Consider the following 18,825-nt stretch of genomic DNA (forward strand, 5'->3'; position numbering starts at 1 on the left):
TTAGTCATGTCTGATTCTTTACAACCCCATGCACTATAGCCCACCAGGCTTCTCTGTCTGTGGAATTCTCCAGGCAAGAGTACTGGAGTGGGTAGCCATTCCCCTTTGCCAGGGGATCTTCCAGACCCAAGGATGGAACTGGGTCTCCTGCACTGCAGATAGATTCTTCACTGTCTGAGCCATCGGGAAAGCCCTAGCTATGGTAAGAACTCACAAATTAAGCCTTACTCTGCAGGATTGAGAGCTGCTTGAAAAGTGCATTATGCTATGTTTATTTCTCTGTATTTCAGGAAACAGTGTATGGCACAAAAAAGGTGTGTTGAGTAAAAACAGCTGAAAATCTCTACATTGGTAGCTGTACTGCATGACAGCTATGCTTCTCAAGCATTACTCAAGTCCAAGCCTAAGGAAGGAAGATTTTGGAGGGTCCCAGTATGGGAACATGCTGTAATGACACAAACAAAGCCCTCCCACACACAGAAATAGCTGTTCCATAGGTGTGAGGTAATGCATGGTTCCTGATAAGACATGGTTTGTGCTGTGTCTTTAAAGCAATACATCCTCTCTTAGGGTGTGGGCTTAAGAGAGAAATAGCTCAGAAAGGAAGAATTAGATGATGTCGCTGATGCTGAGACTTGTCTGATTCATCCAGACACTGTAATCAAAAGTTGTACATCCGGTTGTAAATCATATCTCAGTGCTCCTTTCATCCCCAAATCGCCACCCAGTATTTAGGCAGGTGTAAAAAATTTTGGCGTGATCTGAGCTTCTAATATGTTATCCCTCACACCTGCTGATGGTGTTAAGGGGTGGATATTGCTAAAGAAAGGATTAAGCTATCTTTCAAGCAAGCTACTCCCACAGTATGAAACGGAGTTGCACTACATTTAGACTGAATCAGTGTTGCATAATTTCTCAATAAACTAATATGCACTCTTTTGAATCACTCTCTATTATTTAAAATCTAATTTAGGTGTAAATCATTCACTTTCCATTAAAGTATAAGGTTTCAGTAAAATGCAATTTGAGGCCAGATTTTTCTTATGGAAGCAAAGTTAACGTAGCTAAATAACTCTACCTAAGATTGCAACAAGAATCTTAAAAATATGACTCAAAGTTAGTTTAGTTAAAGCTTCAGTAATTTAAGGAAATTGCCTAGGCAAGTAATTGGTATTATACCAAACTAAATATTTCACAGTTACATTTGCTTTTGCCTAAAAATAAAAACTGGAGCAATACAAGGGAAAACTGCCAAGACTGAAAATAATATGCAGCAGCTGTAAGTAATTGAGAGTGATAATCATAATTAGACAAGATGTAAGATATGTGTTAAAGCCCCGATTGGATCTTCCTGTTGGCAACTGGGAGAAATCCCAAAGGCATGGACCCTCCACATAGCCCGCACACTCTGCTTCATGCCTCAAAGTCCTTCTGTCACCAAGCTTGGCATTAGATGAGCCATGAAACCACTCCCAAGGACATGTGCCACACTGTTACTCTTGAGAAAAGATAGAGGAAAAGAAGAAATGGAAGAGGGTCATACTCTCTGCCTTCAAGGAGCCTACTAAGAAACAGCCAACTATCTTGCACTAATTGTCATCCAAGTCCTCTGAAAGAAGTCAAGATAATAAAGAAAATAAATATTTTTGTAAGATAAAATGGAGGACAGCTTTGTAAGACCAGAGAAACATTGATTTAACCAAGTATAGGTGAGGAATGAAGAAAAACAGCCTTGTTCCATGGAAAACAACTCAAGCTAAAGAGAAAGCTCTATGGGGACAGGAGCCACTTCTGGTTTGTTCATTGATTCAGAGACTGTGTCACACATAGCACATGCTCAACTTGCTAAATGAATGAGCAAATTAATAGTGCTTAGATAATACTTGAGGGAGTGTTTAACCTGTGTTAGATATTGTACTGGATGTTTTAAGTGTATCAACACATTTAATCTTCACTTTTGAGATACTATCAATACCAATCCTTATTTGCTAATGAGGATGCTAAACTAAGCACAGCTAAGAAACATGCCCAAGTTACTCTAGTTAGAAAGAGGTGAAGCTAGACTTTGAACCAAAGTCCTCTGGATATACAGTCCATGTATTATGCACATTATATTTTAAAACTAGAATGTCTTTAGCTTTACTAAGAAAGTGGGAAGCCTTTTTGATTGTTTGTTTTAAATTTTGATTATTAAATGACACAAAAGTAGCATCCTTGATGTACCCCATTTCATTCCTTCTTTCTCTTCTTTTGCTTAAATAAAATAGCAAACTTGAAAGCATCTAAAACATTGTTCAAGGGCTGTGTATTCTCATTCTCTCTCTTTATTTTAAAACTTCACCCTTTTTTCTTCTTCCTTTTCCTTCCCTTGTCTTTCTCTTTTCTTTCTTGATTTAAATATCTTCTTTCCTTATTCTTCTCCTTGAAATCAAAGACAATTAAACAGGTATAGGAGAAAAACAGAAGAGTTTTTTCCTTCTACACTTTGCCTTAAAAGTAAGACATCATAGCAACAACTACTAAAATTGGGTATTTTATCAAAATTGTATTAAATTAGACAAATCATATTTTTAAGAATATTTCCCCATGTTCAATTCAATATACACCTTTTAAACACATTTGGTATAAGATAAAAATGCACACATGACAAGGAGGAATGTTCCATAATTTCATCATGCTTATAGTCCAAAAGAAGAGAAAGATACACATATCTTTATTATAAAAATTAATTATATATATGTAGAAATATATGTGTATCTTTCTTTTCTACAGGTCTATAAGCATAATGAAATTATGGAACATTCCCCCTTGTCGTAAAGGGCTTCTCAGGTGGTGCTAGGGGTAAAGAACACATCTGCCATTGCAGCAGACATAAGAGAAGCAAGTTCAGTCCCTGGGTCGGGAAGATCCCCTGTAGAAAGGAATGGCAACCCACTCAAATATTCTTTGCTTGGAGAATCCCATGGATGGAGGAGCCTGGTGGGCTCTAGTCCATAGGGTTGCAAAGAGTCAGACACAACTGAAGTGTCTGAGCACACACATAAGTAAAAATGGAAGTAGTTATGAAATCAAGTAGAAGATTAAAAATTGTTATTAGATTAGGTGGGCTTTATGGGGGAGGTTTAGTTTACATTTTTACAGAAGAATAGGACTTTGATAAGTGGCTAAGGAGAATAGGAAGTAAGGCCTTTTAGGCTTAGGGATATAGTATGTGCAAGTGACAGGGAAGACTGTTTAGAAAAGTATCTCATGTGCCTAAAGCTAAGAGTGTATATGAATCTGGACAAGTTGACTGGAACCAATATCAGACATCCCTGAATACTGAGCTACACAACTTTGGCTTTTCTCAGCAGGCAATGGAAACCCGTGAAGGTCTGGGACTAACGTTAGGTTCCTACTCTTGCTTATGCTGGTACAATCTACTGTCCACAGAACAGTCAAGGGTGTATTTTAAAAATCTCAGCTAATCCCTCTGCATGTAACTGTGTTATGGATTCTCATATCACTCAGAAGGAAAACAAACTCTCACTATAATTCAACTACACCTGTGATTACATGCCGTTCCCCTCCTAATGTTACTTAGGATGGGTAGCAGTATGATACTCAAAGGCAACTAAAAAGATGGCAGGGAACATGCAGCAGATCTGACCATCACAGAGCAAAGATGGATGTCTCTAAACTCAAGACCATATCTAGGGACCCAGGTTCATCTGTACTCTCTGTCTTTTGCTGCAAGAGGATGATGCTACAAAGTTTGTTTGATACGTGATTTTCCCCTATCATCTACCTCATGATCTGTCTCCCTTGTTGTTGTTCAGTTGTTCAACCTGTCCGACTCTTTGTGACCCCATGGACTACAGCTCGCTAGGCTTCCCTGTCCTTTACTGTCTCCTGGAGCTTGCTGAAACTCACATCCATTGAGTCCGTAATGCCATCCAACCATCTTGTCCTCTGTCGTTCCCTTCTCCTCCTGCCTTCAGTCTTTCCCAGCATCAGGGTCTTTTCCAGTGAATGGGCTCTTCGCATTGGATGGCCAAAGTATTGGAGCTTCAGCTTCAGCATCAGTCCTTCCAGTGAATATTCAGGGTTGATTTCCTTAAGGATTGACTAATTTGATCTCCTGGCAGTCCAAGGGACTCTCAAGAGTCTTCTCCAACACCACTCTTCAAAAGCATCATTTCTTTGGCACTCAGCCTTCTTTATGGTCCAACTCTCACATCCGTACATGACTACTGGAAAACCAGTAGCTTTGACTTTATGGACCTTTGCTGTCAAAGTGATGTTTCTGCTTTTTAAAATGCTGTCTAAGTTTGTCATAGCTTTTCTTCCAAGGAGCAAGTGTCTTTTAATTTCATGGCTGCAGTCACTGCAGTGATTTTGAAGCCAAAGAAAATAAAGTCTGTCACTATTTCCATTGTTTTCCCATCTATTTGCCATGTAGTGATGGGACTAAATGCCATGATCTTCGTTTTTTGAATGTTGAGCTGTAAGCCAGCTTTTTCCTGCCTGGAGAGCCCCATGAACAGAGGAGCCTGGTGGGCTACAGTCCATGGGGTCACAAAGAGTTAAGCGGAATTGACTGAGCACACACACATGCAAGGTATATGATAAAAAGAGTATATTTGGAGATATATGAAATTGAGTAATAAAAGAATCATATGTACGTTTACATGAGTAATCAGTCAAGTCCAACATTACATGACCTCATGGATTAGAGTCCCACACCCCCAGGCTCTTCTGTCCATGGGATTCTCCAGGCTAGAATATTGGAATGGGTTGTCATTTACTACTCCAGGGGATCTTCCTGACTCAGGAATCAAATCTGCATCTCCTGTGTTTCCTGCATTGGCAGGCATATATTTAGTACTGTGCCACCTTACCCACATTATTATATGTTGTGTTTCCAGTACTTAATACAGCCCTTAGTACCTAGTTCAATAAATACTTGCTGAATGAATGAAAGTATATGGTAAATCCTCTAACTTACAGACAAGTGGCTTGCTTGCTTCACAAAAAAAGATTTTATTTTGTAGGAGAGACATATATTCCTTTTGAAAATGAAAGTGAAAATCACTCAATTGTGTCCGACTCTTTGTGACCCATGGAATTCTCCAGGCCAGAATACTGGAGAGGTTAGCCTTTCCCTTCTCCAGGGGATCTTCCCAACCCAGGGATCGAACCCAGGTCTCCCACAATGCAGGTGGATTCTTTACCAATTGAGCCACAAGGGAAGTCCAAGAATACTGAGTGGGTAGCCTACCCCTTCTCTAGTGGATTTTCCCAACCCAGGAATTGAACCAGGATCTCCTCCATTGCAAGCAGATTCTTTACCAGCTGAGCTATCAGGGAAGACTCTAACCTACCTATTTATTTATTTAATTGAATTGTTCATTCAATAGATATTTCTTGAGTACCCACTATGTACCAGAACTTACCAGACTTTGTATCTGGAAATAGTAAGATAAACAAAACATGCCCTAGGAGAGTTTATAGTCTGGTGAAAGAAACAGATATGCATACAAATATCTGTAATGCAATATGATAGTTTTATGAAAAGGAATTTGTATTGTGACCTCATAACACAATACGGTAATCTGTTCAGCTTGTTGAAAAAGGAGAGGGGATTCAGGAAAGATTGCCCCAAAATGCATTTTAAGGGTTGAATAAGAAGTTTTGAGAGTTCTTTTTACTCTACTCAATTAATGTACTATTTAATTTGTCATGATAATAAAAATATTATCTTTGCTTTGTGTGCTTGGCTTTTAAGATCTGTTTCTTATTTATGATATGATTTTATGTGCTTTGCTAATTATTAGTCCTTTATTATTATACTGGTTTTATTGCACTCAAGATTCCTAAAAAACAGCAACAATAACTATGAAATAGATGTCACTGAGAAGGTAACAGGCCAATTAAATATTTATTTATGTTTTAAAAAATACAACGTCATTCTAAGTCCTGAATAAGAAAAAATAATTTAAGTAGTTTCATGGTTTTAAATTAGACTTCTTACATATCAAAACTTGAAAAGCTATCTGTTCAACAGTAGACTTATTTTCTTCATCATCTTCTCATTGTTTAAAACTCATTTGTGATGCAAAGAGAAACATAAATAGTTGATTTTGCTACATGTTTACTAAAGTGTAGTAGTTTTAGCCCTTGAATTTCACTTACATGGAATCAACAATTGTATTTTTAAGAAAACTCCCCACTGGCAGGGGTCAAGGCATCTTCTATCTCCTTTAATTTCTTAAAGTTATAAACAACACAATTTATTCTTCTTGTAACATGAAAATATAGGCATTGGTGAAAGTTCCATTAAAAACTAGCTGCTGGCAATTCAAACTCAGTGTGACTAAAAAGCTTCCAGATTTGAATTTTGAATTTGGGGGTGAAACAATATTCTTTCATTACATTATTCATTTCCTACTAGAAAACAGTACTTGAAATCCAGGTTTCATTAAGAAGAGGTAGTTAAAAATACATTGGTGGAGTTGTTTTATTATTACTATTATTATTCTTATGGTAAATGAGAATCAGTCTCAAGCATAGCTGAACATGCCTGAGACATTCAGTTTCTGGAACACAACATAATTCACATTCAAAGAGGCAACTGTCCTCTTGTAAAACAAAGTGGAATCCATTTAGTAGACTCCCACAGTATCCCAAGCTTGGTGAATCACTAGGTGCAATCTCTCAGTGAAAATTCAACATAACTGTTAGCCAGGTACCCACAGGAGTTTCTGTGTATAAGATTGTGATCTTTCCAATATATAAATATAGTCATACAATGCAACAGCTCCAAATTCTTCAAACTCTCCTTCGGTATAAAAATCTAAACATTTTTTTTCAATCCAGTCAAGTTCATTCTATCTGCCTAGAGTTCCGTTTCAATTTTCTCCACTCCAGGCCTCAAACTTCACAGTCCAGCAACACTAATCTACTTTTAGAGACTAGAATACACGCCGTGATCTTGCCTTTCCTCATGCCTTTGGATATATTGTTTTCTCTACTCAGATGATGGTTCCCTTTGGTAAAACTATCTGTTAAATCATCTTCCCCTTGCCCAGGCAATTTTAAATACACAGTTTTCTGTGTCACTGCAACTTGCCCATGCAGTTCTAATATTCCTAAGATTGTATTATAATTGTTTGATATCTTTCCTCACCAAAAAAAAAAAAGATCTTGGAAGAGAAAATCTCTTTGTTTTTTTCAGCATTTAGTATAGCATCTGGGCAATAAAAAAGACCCACAAATATGTGTGTGTGTATTTATATATATATATATATATTATATGTTAGATTAATATAATTTTATAATTATATATAATAATTGTAATTATAATATTATATATATATGTGTGTGTGTGTGTGTGTACCTATCCCTGGTATCTCAGTCAGTAAACAATCTGCGTGCAGTGCAGGAGACCCAGGTTCAATCTCTGGGTTGGGAAAATCCCCTGGAGAAGGAAATGGCAATCCACTCCAGTATTCTTGCCTGGAAAACCCTAGGAACAGAGAAGCCTGGCGGACTACGGTCCATGGGCTCGCTAGAGTTGGACATGACTTAGTGACTAAACCAAACCATATATATATATAAAATATCACTTAGATGTGGAATCCAATAAAGCAAGCAGAACTTGTAAAAGCACAGAATAGACTAGTGTTACCAGAGTCTGGAAGCTGGGGAAACTGCAGAGATTGCTGTATAAGGGTATAAACTTATAATCAGTAGACAAATAAGTTCTGTAGATCTAATGTACAACATAGTGACTGTAGACAATAATACTGTGCTATAACCTTCAAAGTTGCTAAGAGTCTAAATCTAAATTGTTCCCACAAAATGATCATTTTTTTTTTGTTTAACAGTATTCTTTATTTTTATGATAGTACTTTAAAAAGATTTTGTTTACTTATTTATTTTTGGCTTCATGGGTCTTGGTTGCTGTGCATAGGCTTCCTCTAGTTGTGGAGAACAGGGATTACTTTCTTGTGCAATGCGTGGGCTTCTCATTGCGGTGGCTCCTCTTGCTGTGGAGCGCAGGCTCTAGGGTGCCTGGGCTTCACGAGTTGCGGCTCAAGGGCTCCAGAGAACGGAGTCAGTAGCTGTGGCACATGGGCTTAGCTGTCCTGTGGCATATGGGATCTTCCTGGACCAGGGATCAAATCTATGTTTCCTGCACTGGAAGGTGGATTCTTAACCACTAAACCACCAGAGAAGTCCCAAAAATGATAATTATGTGACATGATAGAAGTGTCAGCTACTGCTATGGTGGTGATCATTTGCAATATACAAGTGTATCAAATCCACACTGTTGTACACCTTAGACTTACACACTGTTATAGTTCAACTATATCTCAATAAAAATAAAGTTAAAATATATACATAAATGAATATTGTCCACTATGAGAAATAGTTACAATGCATATAAGAGAAATAATGTTAGCTGATATTTGCTGAGTACTTATGTCCAGTCTAATGCAACGTGCTGCATGTGCTTCATCTCAAATTCTCACTGCAGTCCTGCCAGGTGGATTATTTTATTTCTATTTTGTTCTTGTTCTTTTGTTCTGATCTTGAAGATCAGAGAGGTCAGTCGAATAGGCCACACATTGTCATACCGCAGAACCAGATGTGAATCTAAAATCCGACTCCAGTGCTAGTTTTTTCCCCAGAACACCCAGCTGCTCTTTGATTATTAAGATCTTGAAAGACACAGGTTAGATTTTGATTTATTCTTCTCCGTTTCTTTCCAGCTCCAAGTACAGCCCAATATGGAATTACCGGGAGCGCTGACGTCCTTTTCTCCTGCTGGCACCTTGTGTTGACACTGTCCTCTTTCACCAGCCTATTCCACCTGAAGAATGCCATTCTACAATAAACATAAAGACCCATGAAAGGCTTTTAAGGATTCTCTGAAAGTGCTGATGGCTGGATCCAATCTGGTACAGTTTGTTAAAAGCAGCGTGGGATATAATCAGCAGTCCTTACACGGGGATGATCGCCTTCTGTAGAATTGCTCATTATGTAAATACTTTAATTCTACTCTTTTTTTGATTAGCTACATTACCTTGTGAAGCAGTACACATTGTCCTTTTTTTAAGACGTGAAAGCTCTGAAATTACTTTTAGAGGATATTAATTGTGATTTCATGTTTGTAATCTACAACTTTTCAAAAGCATTCAGTCATGGTCTGCTAGGTTGCAGGCTGTAGTTTACAAAAAAACGAATATTGCAGTGAATATGTGATTCTTTAAGGCTGCAATACAAGCATTCATTTCCCTGTTTCAATAAGAGTCAACCCACATTTACAAAGATGCGTTTTTTTTTTCTTTTTTGATAAAAAAGCAAATAATATTGCCTTCAGATCATTTCTTCAAAATATAACATATCTAGATTTTTCTGCTCGCATGATATTCAGGTTTCAGGAATGATCCTTGTAATATAAATGGCTGTGCAGCTCTGCTTCTCTTTCCTGTAAGTTCAGCATGGGTGTGCCTTCATAAAATAATTTTCTCTTCATCTCCAACTAGTAAAATGTTTTTTGCCAAATTCTACAGCTTGAAAGCAAAAATAAACCACAATGATAAAGTTAATACTAACTATATCCTGTCTCTAAAGAACAAAGGAGCTATCAAATTGTAAAAATCTCTTCCCTCATTACCAATAGGTTTTGAGAATTTTGCCCCACGATAGCTCAGCTTTGTGATGAAAACAGTTTAACAAATATAGTACAGGTAAATTCACCGTATGATTTCTTTAGTTGTAGCTAAATGTTAGATCCACTTTGGGAAATAATTCTCTTTAAAATGATAGCACAGTCCATCCAAAATTGTCTGGCAATACAGCATCTTTTCCTTTCACTATTACAGGCCAAAATTTTTAAGGTGGTTTGTCAGAAAGGACACAAAGTCCAATTACCTAACATTAAATGAGGTGGTAAGCATTCAGAATTAATTTGGTTCTGTGGCAAATAAGTTGGTATGCTAGATATAGTGCTCCTGTGGACAGGAGCATTTTGCATATTTTCCAGCTGAAAACATTACTCAGGTGATAGTTTGGCATACATGTTGTACAAAAATGCTCCAAAATATATTATAACAAATATTTGATCCTAGTATGCAGCAGATCAATCCCTGAAATAACTAATTCTGTGGGTAAATCTTTCTCTATAGCCATGTCTGCTTAAACAAGCAAAACTAAAATGAAAAAAAATTATCATGCTTTATTTTTTACATGATATATGTAAGATGTGTTCAAATGAAGACAAGCCATCAGTGATGAAGATTATCTTAAATTAATTGTTAAATTATCATGGATATTAAATTATTTCTATCACAAAGAATGAAAACTACATTTTTGAAGGAAAATGCTGTTATTCTACAAGTATTATATTACAAGAATAGTTTGATGGTTTTACTCTTTACTAAAGACAGACCATAGCCTTGAAAGCCATATGCAAGTTCGATAAAGTTACCAATTTTACTATCCCTAGAGAAATTTTTGCAAATAGTTCCCTTTTGCAAGTTATAACAACACCTGCTAATATAGTTAGAAACAAGATATTTCACAGAGGTTGTATACATTTAAGACATCTAATGTAGATAAGTAAAATGTAAGTAAAATTTTGTCCCAAAGTACATCATAAATCTATTTTAATTAGAAATGTGAATCCTAAATGAGGAGGCATATATATACAACATTTCCACAAATGGCAATTATATGGCATAATGCTATTAAATTTACTGTAATAATTTATTATGTTATTTTGACTGATACACCAAGAAAGGTTTTTACAAACACCACATATGACATTTTAACTTTGATTATTATTGATTTGCTTTCCAAAATCTTTTTGTGGAACTGGTGAGTAAACTACAAAATATTTTTTGTGTGTATTGCAGCTTTAAAGTGGCACACTCCATAATAATCTACTTACTAGAAATAGTGGTGCTACCACAGAAGTGTTAACCATCGGTACCATTGTTTGGGAGAAAGAAACAGATCAAGAATGCATATTATACAGTGATCGCTTTCCTAGAGTAAAAATACCTCCTCTTTGTAAGGTTTGTAGGGTAAATGTGAGGTAAATTGAGGTATAAACTATGGATGAACCAAATAATTAGTTCAAAGTGTTGTCATGATTCCGAATTTGTGGAGTCTGGTGTTTTTCCCATAGAATGTGACAGAAGTACAGTCATAGCTCAGTAGCTATATGTATTTGCCTTTATGTTAGAAGAGATTTTCTTGAGTGACATTTTTAAATAGAGGAGGTATTCACTATGTTTTTCTGTATCAAGCAGCATTCCTAGTTGTTAGGCCCCTGGACAGAGTGAAATCATGAGTATTTATGAGTTCAATATTGTTCAAATAAGGCTACAGTATTTGCTTTTTTGTGTGAATGTATTGCATATAATGTTCAAGTAGATGATTTTACATTTATGGACATTTGAAATGTCTGATTACTCCATTTTATCAGTCCTGATTGTACAAGATTGTTGCAATTTCAAAATAGCAGTTTTATGAAACTGATTTATCTTTTGATCTATAACAATTTTTCTAGCTATTCATTTCAGCATTATATTTCTACAGGTTCGATTTGTGGGACTCTTTTTGTTGCCCCTGAATTTTTTTCAAAGAAAGAAAAAAAGAAAAAGAGCAGTTGAGAAAGTAGAGTAGAAAGAAAGAAAAAAGACTGAAAGGGGAAAAAAGTAAAGGGAAAAGAAAAAAGCAAGAAAGGATAAGAAGGAAGGAGGGAAGAAGAAAGGAGAGGATGGGAGGGAGGGAAGAGCCAGAATATTAGGGTAGTCGACTTAATTCACTTGCATTCTTTTAACTGCAACTGGTGTAATTATGTTTGATTTACAATGATCCCATTTGAAACATAAGTCCTGTTACACCATTGAGTTACTATTATGCAGCAATTATATAATGAAAAATACTGCCCAAACTACAGTATTGTGTTATGGCGGGGACACACAAGATTTGAGAGAGAGAGAGAATATCAAACTTAAAGCCACTGTTGGGGAGTTCAAACTTAGCTGAAAAATTAATGCTTCATCATAACATTTAAGCTATATCTAGAAAGTAGACTGGAGAACTGAGAAAATTACCAGATAATTCAGGACAAGATATATATAAATACCCCAGTGTGTGAACTCAGAAAACTCTGAGAAATTTATCAAAGCCAATTATCTATATTGATTAAATTTACTGAATAACTGTTAATTTATCCATTGTGCTTAGCTTTGTGACACAGCCGAAAGTTATCTATTTAATCTTTTCAATAAAAATTGTTTTTTGAAATTCAGAAATGATTTAAAAAGAGGTCAGGTTTTTAACTATTTATTGAAGTATGTGGATGTACAGTATTTCAATAGATATGAATATGAATAAATGGTATGCCTTAAGATCCTTTGAATATGTATTTACTTTAAAGACTGGAACAAGCTCTTCCTGTCTTTTAGTAAAACATCCATATTTCATAATCTGATGTAAAATATGTTGTACTGTTTCCAATAGGTGAATATAAAGTCAGTTTATCAATTAAAATATGTACTTGACTCATTTGAAAATTCTACTAATTTGAGGGAAAAGGGAAGAAATAGTAAACATATTTCTGCTATTCCCTTCTTCATTTTCTGTTGCTTCCACTGTACCATACTCACATCTTTCAGATACTCCAAAGCAACACAAGATGAAAATGTTAGCTGCTACAATTTAAAAATGATCCACCTTGTAGCCTTTCCCTCTGTTACTGATTCCCCAAAGGTCTAACAAGCTGAACACATCTAGCCTGAAGAAGAAATTTTCTGGTAAGATTTTATTATCAATTATTTAGAACTTTAACCTCCTAAAATGCATCACGGTAAGCAACAGAGACTGATGATGAAATCTTGTTGGTTTTACAAACTAAACATCTGACAATGGAAATGCCTTTAGAAGTTAGGCAGAGAGTACAATTTCATGAGATCGCTGGGTATAAAACAAGGAGTATATATTCCATTTCAAGGCATTCAGATATGATTTCAATAAAAATACCTTGCTTTCCAAACAAAATGTGATTTGACTGAAAGCCCATAGTTTGTAACAACTGTAACATTTGTGTAAAACGAATGCCACTCCAAATGAATGATTTAATCTCTCTTTTCCAAATCTGTCCATTTATACTCATCATCCAAATAAAAGGGAACAATGTGGTAGATAAAATAACAAACTGTGAAAAAGATTTACACTTGATGCATTAAGCTATTTTGAAGTATGGGTGTCATTGCCATTCTGGGAAAACCATATCTACCAAATCTCTTTCCCTTTTCAAAACCAAAAACATGCACAAATAAACATCTTATTTTCCCTCTGGCTCATTATTTCTCCCTTTGTAATTTCTATTCTGCAAACAATCACATGGAAACGTAAGCATTAAGTCTCAGACTTTAAAAGCTAGCATGTGAAGCAGAACTATTTTTTTCTCTGAATATCAGAGGTCAAAACACAGATACTTCAAAATGACATCCAGCTACTTGTAAGATAATTACTTACTTTTGCCTGGCAGGCAGAAATTTAAAAATTTTAAGAGAAAAATCTGAGAATAATTCATTCCAGACAATGTAATTTGATTCAAACACCAGAGTGTCAATGTACTCACCCTGAACTTCCCAAGAAGCACACACCTTCATACTAATACCCATTTTTTCCTAATAATCCCAGATTTATGGAAAAATTTTAGAAATTGACATGTATAGTAGAAAAAGAAAACAACAATTGGCAAATGAATGAAATGAATACTTTGCATTCTTCCTGGAAAGGAAGAAAGAAGGAATAGTTTTCAGTTTTCTACCTAAAAGCTCCTCCCACAGTTCTCCTAAGACTATCATGACTCTCCCAAGGCCTTCAGTCTAAGAATTCTACTCATTTCTGCTCACCTCAGAGACAGAAGTGTCAGCTAGAATTACTCCTGAAGTGTCACAGCTATCTCTATTTTGAATTTTACCATGGCAAAGTACTTTAGCAGATATTAAATGTACTTTAAAACATTATTATTGTCTCATTGATGATGAAACAAGATTCAGAGATTTTAAGTTACTTGCTGAAAGTTATGCTTCTACTAAGTGGCAGATTTGAACCAAATGTGCAATGCAGAATACTCCCAATTTGTTTCAATGTCCATGAGCCTCCTTAGAAATAAATATGACCACATTACTAGCTTTACAAACAAATATATGTACATTTATATTTATATACAAGTAACTTTGTTTATATGTAGATTTTTTTTCTCTTTAATGCCATCCCTTTATTTTCCAAAGCCTCCAGAGGTTATGTGGTTTAAAGGTGAATCACATTATACATTTCATCTAAAATTTGGTTGTGTAACTGTCTTTGGACACATAGCCCTTGATAGTATTAGGCCCATCACACCAAATGGAGGCTCTTGTCATAAGCATATGTATCTTTTTTTATATAGCATTTTTCAAAAGCTACCAAGTTTTGAATAACCCACTGACTATTCCTCAGGCATCTGCAATCAACAGAATTCTTAGAGAAATGGTGAGTAGAATATATACACACATTTTTTAAAATACACAATAGAATACTGATTTTAATCTTAAGCGATGTTGTTTGAGCCAATTTATGCCAAAATACTAATTATATGCACATCTGTTTGTGCTGGGGCAGGAGAATGAGAGAAAGATTCTAATTTTAGAAATTAAACTATATACAACCTAAGGAATACACTCGTATTTTGTTGTCAAAATAGAAATATAATGCAAATTCTGTAAATGTCACTCTAGTCTGAAAAAATAGAAAGCAAAGCTTTCACATACATGTAAAATGAACACATCAATTCATTAATAAAGGATGCATGAAATCTGGGTTCCATCCTTGGGTCAGGACAATGTGGAGAAGGGAATGCAACCAATCCAGTATTCTTGCCTGGAGAATGGCATGGACAGAGGAACCTGACAGGCTATAATCCATGGGGTTGCAAAGAGTCAGACATGACTGAGCGACTATCACTTTCAAGACGTTGCAACCAGATAAAAGGACAATCCAAAGAACAGGAACATTTACAGATCAAGAGTATTGAAATTAATACATTTATAGAGGCAAAACTGGATTCTTCCAGAGTAAAGAGAAGAATTAAATTGTAACCTTAACCAACAGAACTTATTTATGTGTTGGTTGACAAGATATACCTTGCCTTGCTATCATTGTGTTAGTCACTCAGTCGTGTCTGACTCTTTGCGACCCCATGGACTGTAGTCTGCCAGGCCTCTCTGTCCATGGAATTCTCCAGGCAAGAATACTGGAGTGGATTGCCATTCCCTCCTCCAGAGAAACTTCCCAATCCAAGGATCGAACCCTGGTCTCCTTCCTCACAGGCATATTCTTTACCATTTGAGCTACCAACTTGTAAAATTGTTCAAATGCAGTGAAAGGTGGAGTCCCAATAGAATCAGAACCTGATAAACTGCAAGGGTGTTTGCTAAGTAGTTCCTGGGTTTTTCATGCACACAGCTTTTCCCCTAAAATAATGAGATGCAATAGTCTTAAAAAGCACATGAATTAAATGAACTGTCAGTATTTTAAGGTTTGATAATATAACCTCTATTGTAATGATTCAGATAAAACCACATTATCTATATCTAATATTTTACATTTTTTGTATTCTAATTACTCATTTTCTTCCTTAATCACAAACCAATACCCAACTGTTTGAGACATATAGGAGAAATAAACAGTTAAAATATAACAAGGATGACATTCTTCAATAATCTACCTTGCTGAAAAATGAATATATTTTGAACACTTGTTAAAAGAAGAAGTTTTTTATCATTTGGAGGGAGGAGCATTTGATTCTCGGAATAACAGGAATTTTTATGAAAAATAAGGAGAATGAAGTAACAGTTAAGATGGAAATATCTCTTCAACCAAATACAACAGTAATGTTGAAAACATTGTAAAACACCATTGATGAACTGAATGGTCTGCTTCCACTTACTGCTAATGAACCTAGTCCTTGCAAATTTTGGCTTGGTAGAAGCTACAGGAGGTAACATGGTTCATTAGGCTTTCAAAGCTTTAAAATGCTAAAGGAGGTGGTTTTCCTCCTTCATTTCAAGTGAATTGCTAAAAGCATCACGATGTTCCTCAGTGGAACTTTGAATTTGTTAGTTTCTTCATTAATTTTGACTTTTTTACATTCAAAAAATTTAACTTTACACTAAATGCAGCATACTTCAACTTCCTGCAGGTTTGAATTGTGTTTAAGCAAATACTCCAAGCACATGGAATTTCCTGAGAAAATTTTGGGACCTTATTTTAGAAAAAGGACTTAGGCAATATTCTTTACAGACTGGAATATGCTAATAAAAAGAGCAATTTTCTTGATTGCACCTGATAGGATCCATAGAACTCTTACATTGTTTTCTAAGTAGTCTCCTAAATGTAGGTTGCAGTTGCCCTGAAACTTGACATCTCCCTACTACACATTTGACAAGTGACCTGGCAAAAAATGCGGTCAATAGCTCATTTATGACATACTCCTTAAGAAATTGTTGCCAGAGATTTGAAACTGCTTCAAGCTGATGTCTTGCAAAACAAAGCACATACTCACACATACAAACACAAAATCACATTGCTCTCAGTGATCTGGAAAATAAGCTTCCAAGCCAGCCATGTGGTATTCTGGATAATTCAAAAAACGAAGAAGAAATGACAACAGTGCAGCCAACAGTTTCTGTTTAAGTTTCATTTGCTAAGATTTTCGCATAAGTAACATCTTGTGATTTAATTAATCAGAAGGTGGCACCTGCTTCAATTGCTGATAGGGAGAAAAACAGATCTTTTTTGGAATAAAATTTATTTTTGGAAATACACTTTTCCTGTTGATAACTAGTTTATTATGCTTTCAAAAGTCTTACTATCTAATAATTTTAAATGTTGACAAGGAGAAAGACGTTTATTTTTTCAACTTGGAATAATTTTTTTCCTTGAAATGTGTATTTCCAATTTGTAGATAGACAAACTTGCATGTATGTTCACAAATTTCTATTCTCTCATAATTCAATTGTAACAATATATTAATAAAACTTTTATGGTTTAATATGTGAAATATATCTTTCACCAAGTACACAAGAATTTATATAATGACCTCCATTTTTACATTGAGGTACTCAACTAGTATCTCAGACTAGCGTCATTTCAAGAATCTAGCATCTGTTGGTTATGGATATGTTAAAAATCAACTTAGTTTAGAATAAGAAGACATTTATTTAATTTTTGTCAGATAACTCAAAATGTTCACATGACACCCATCTTTCAGGCATTCATTCTACAAGAAAGTGTGATTACATAACCTTTGAAGAGATTTTTAAAAGGAATTAACTGGTAGAGTTAATCTGGATGTTTAGAAGACAACCACCAAACTGGAGCAAAAGGTCTCTGTTTCTCTAATGCTTTCTCTAGTAAGCCAATATCACCTTAAATTGGAAAAGAGAAAGAAGGAGAAGAAAAAAAAAGAAGGAAAAGAGGAGGGAGAGAAGGACAGAGGGAGGAAGAAGCAAGGGAGGAGGGAGGGAGAGTGAAAAATTAGCAGTGTATTTTCTGTTCTGAAAAATAATAGGGAAATGTTCCCAAAGAAAGACCATGTGTGTGTGTTTGTGTGTGTGTGTGTGTGTGTGTGTGTGTGTGTGTGTGTACTCACTGCTGCCCAGATCTATATGAACAATGCCTTTTTTTTGCAATATGACTTCAGTTTCCACATTTATAATTACTAAATACAGTGAGGCAAATAAAGTTTTCTATTTTGTATTTTGCAATTGTCATTTCTCTTATTTCTTTAAAAGTTTAATTGACATTCATCTATAATAGATTTTGGGTATTATACTGTTTTCTGAGGAAAATATGACTATTTCATCACACATAATGAAAGAGCTAAAACATCCATTGTTCTGTGACTTGGAGAGTTAAAAGTGAATTCTCATAAGAAATTGCTTAGTAATAAAACACAATCTGAATTTGAATATGTTACCACTTTGTAAATATTCACAGTAAAATAAAGAGTCAGATCTTCTGTAATTGACAGGAATAAGATTTTGGTGATGTTTGAAAAAATCCCTAAAGGCCTGTGAATTTAACTCTTTTAATTTCAGGCTTTCAGAAAAACTGAAAAACATTTTTCAAATGTAAATAAAATTTTATTTTAAGGAGTCTCAATATTTCATGTCTGTGATACCAGTATAGTCACATGTCATAGTCTATCAGTCTTGGTTGCAAACAGCAGAAACAGATTGGTTAGTTTGAGCAGAAAAGAAATTCATGCACTCTTGAATAACTCTCAGAATGATTGAAAACCTGGAGAACAGGATGACGTCAATACAGGAAATGCAACAAAAAGTGCAGCCAGTAGATAGCCAAGCACACAGGTAAGGTCATTCTACAGGTAAGGATACCATTTTCATGGACATCTGTCACCTCTTTTGGAGTCTCAGCTCTACTACTGCTACTCTGAGTAATGCCCAAATATTCTCATATCTGCTTCATTTATCCAAGATCCAAATCTAGGCCAGTTGACCAAACCTAAGTTTATATAATCAAGAACTATGTCCTTTCACTTGAATTTTAGAAGCAGGAGGAGGGGCCCTTTCTTTCACTAACATTCATTTGTAGAAGACATTTCCAAGTGATAGAGTGCTTAGATACTATCTAGCTAATATATGAAAAAGGCCATTACACGTGCTTTAAGTAGATGAGTTTGTAAAAACTTGTACGTGAAAGATATATATTTGCCATCAAGCTAATTTAGTGGATATTTTCTATTTTAAC

At 35.4% G+C, this 18,825-nt stretch overlaps 1 protein-coding gene across 1 annotated transcript in view; it reads left to right on the plus strand.

Moving 5' to 3' along the window:
- The window catches only part of NEGR1 (neuronal growth regulator 1), a 965,094-nt gene extending 952,235 nt beyond the window's left edge, over positions 1 to 12,859 (plus strand). The window contains exon 7 of the mRNA XM_065928428.1: positions 8,757 to 12,859. Within this exon, the coding sequence (XP_065784500.1) occupies positions 8,757 to 8,881 (125 nt within the window). The 3' untranslated portion in view covers positions 8,882 to 12,859. The remainder of the gene's footprint in view (positions 1 to 8,756) is intronic.
- Positions 12,860 to 18,825: the final 5,966 nt, after the last annotated feature.

Source organism: Muntiacus reevesi, chromosome 1 (assembly GCF_963930625.1).
Source record: "Muntiacus reevesi chromosome 1, mMunRee1.1, whole genome shotgun sequence".
NCBI classification, from domain to species: domain Eukaryota; kingdom Metazoa; phylum Chordata; class Mammalia; order Artiodactyla; family Cervidae; genus Muntiacus; species Muntiacus reevesi.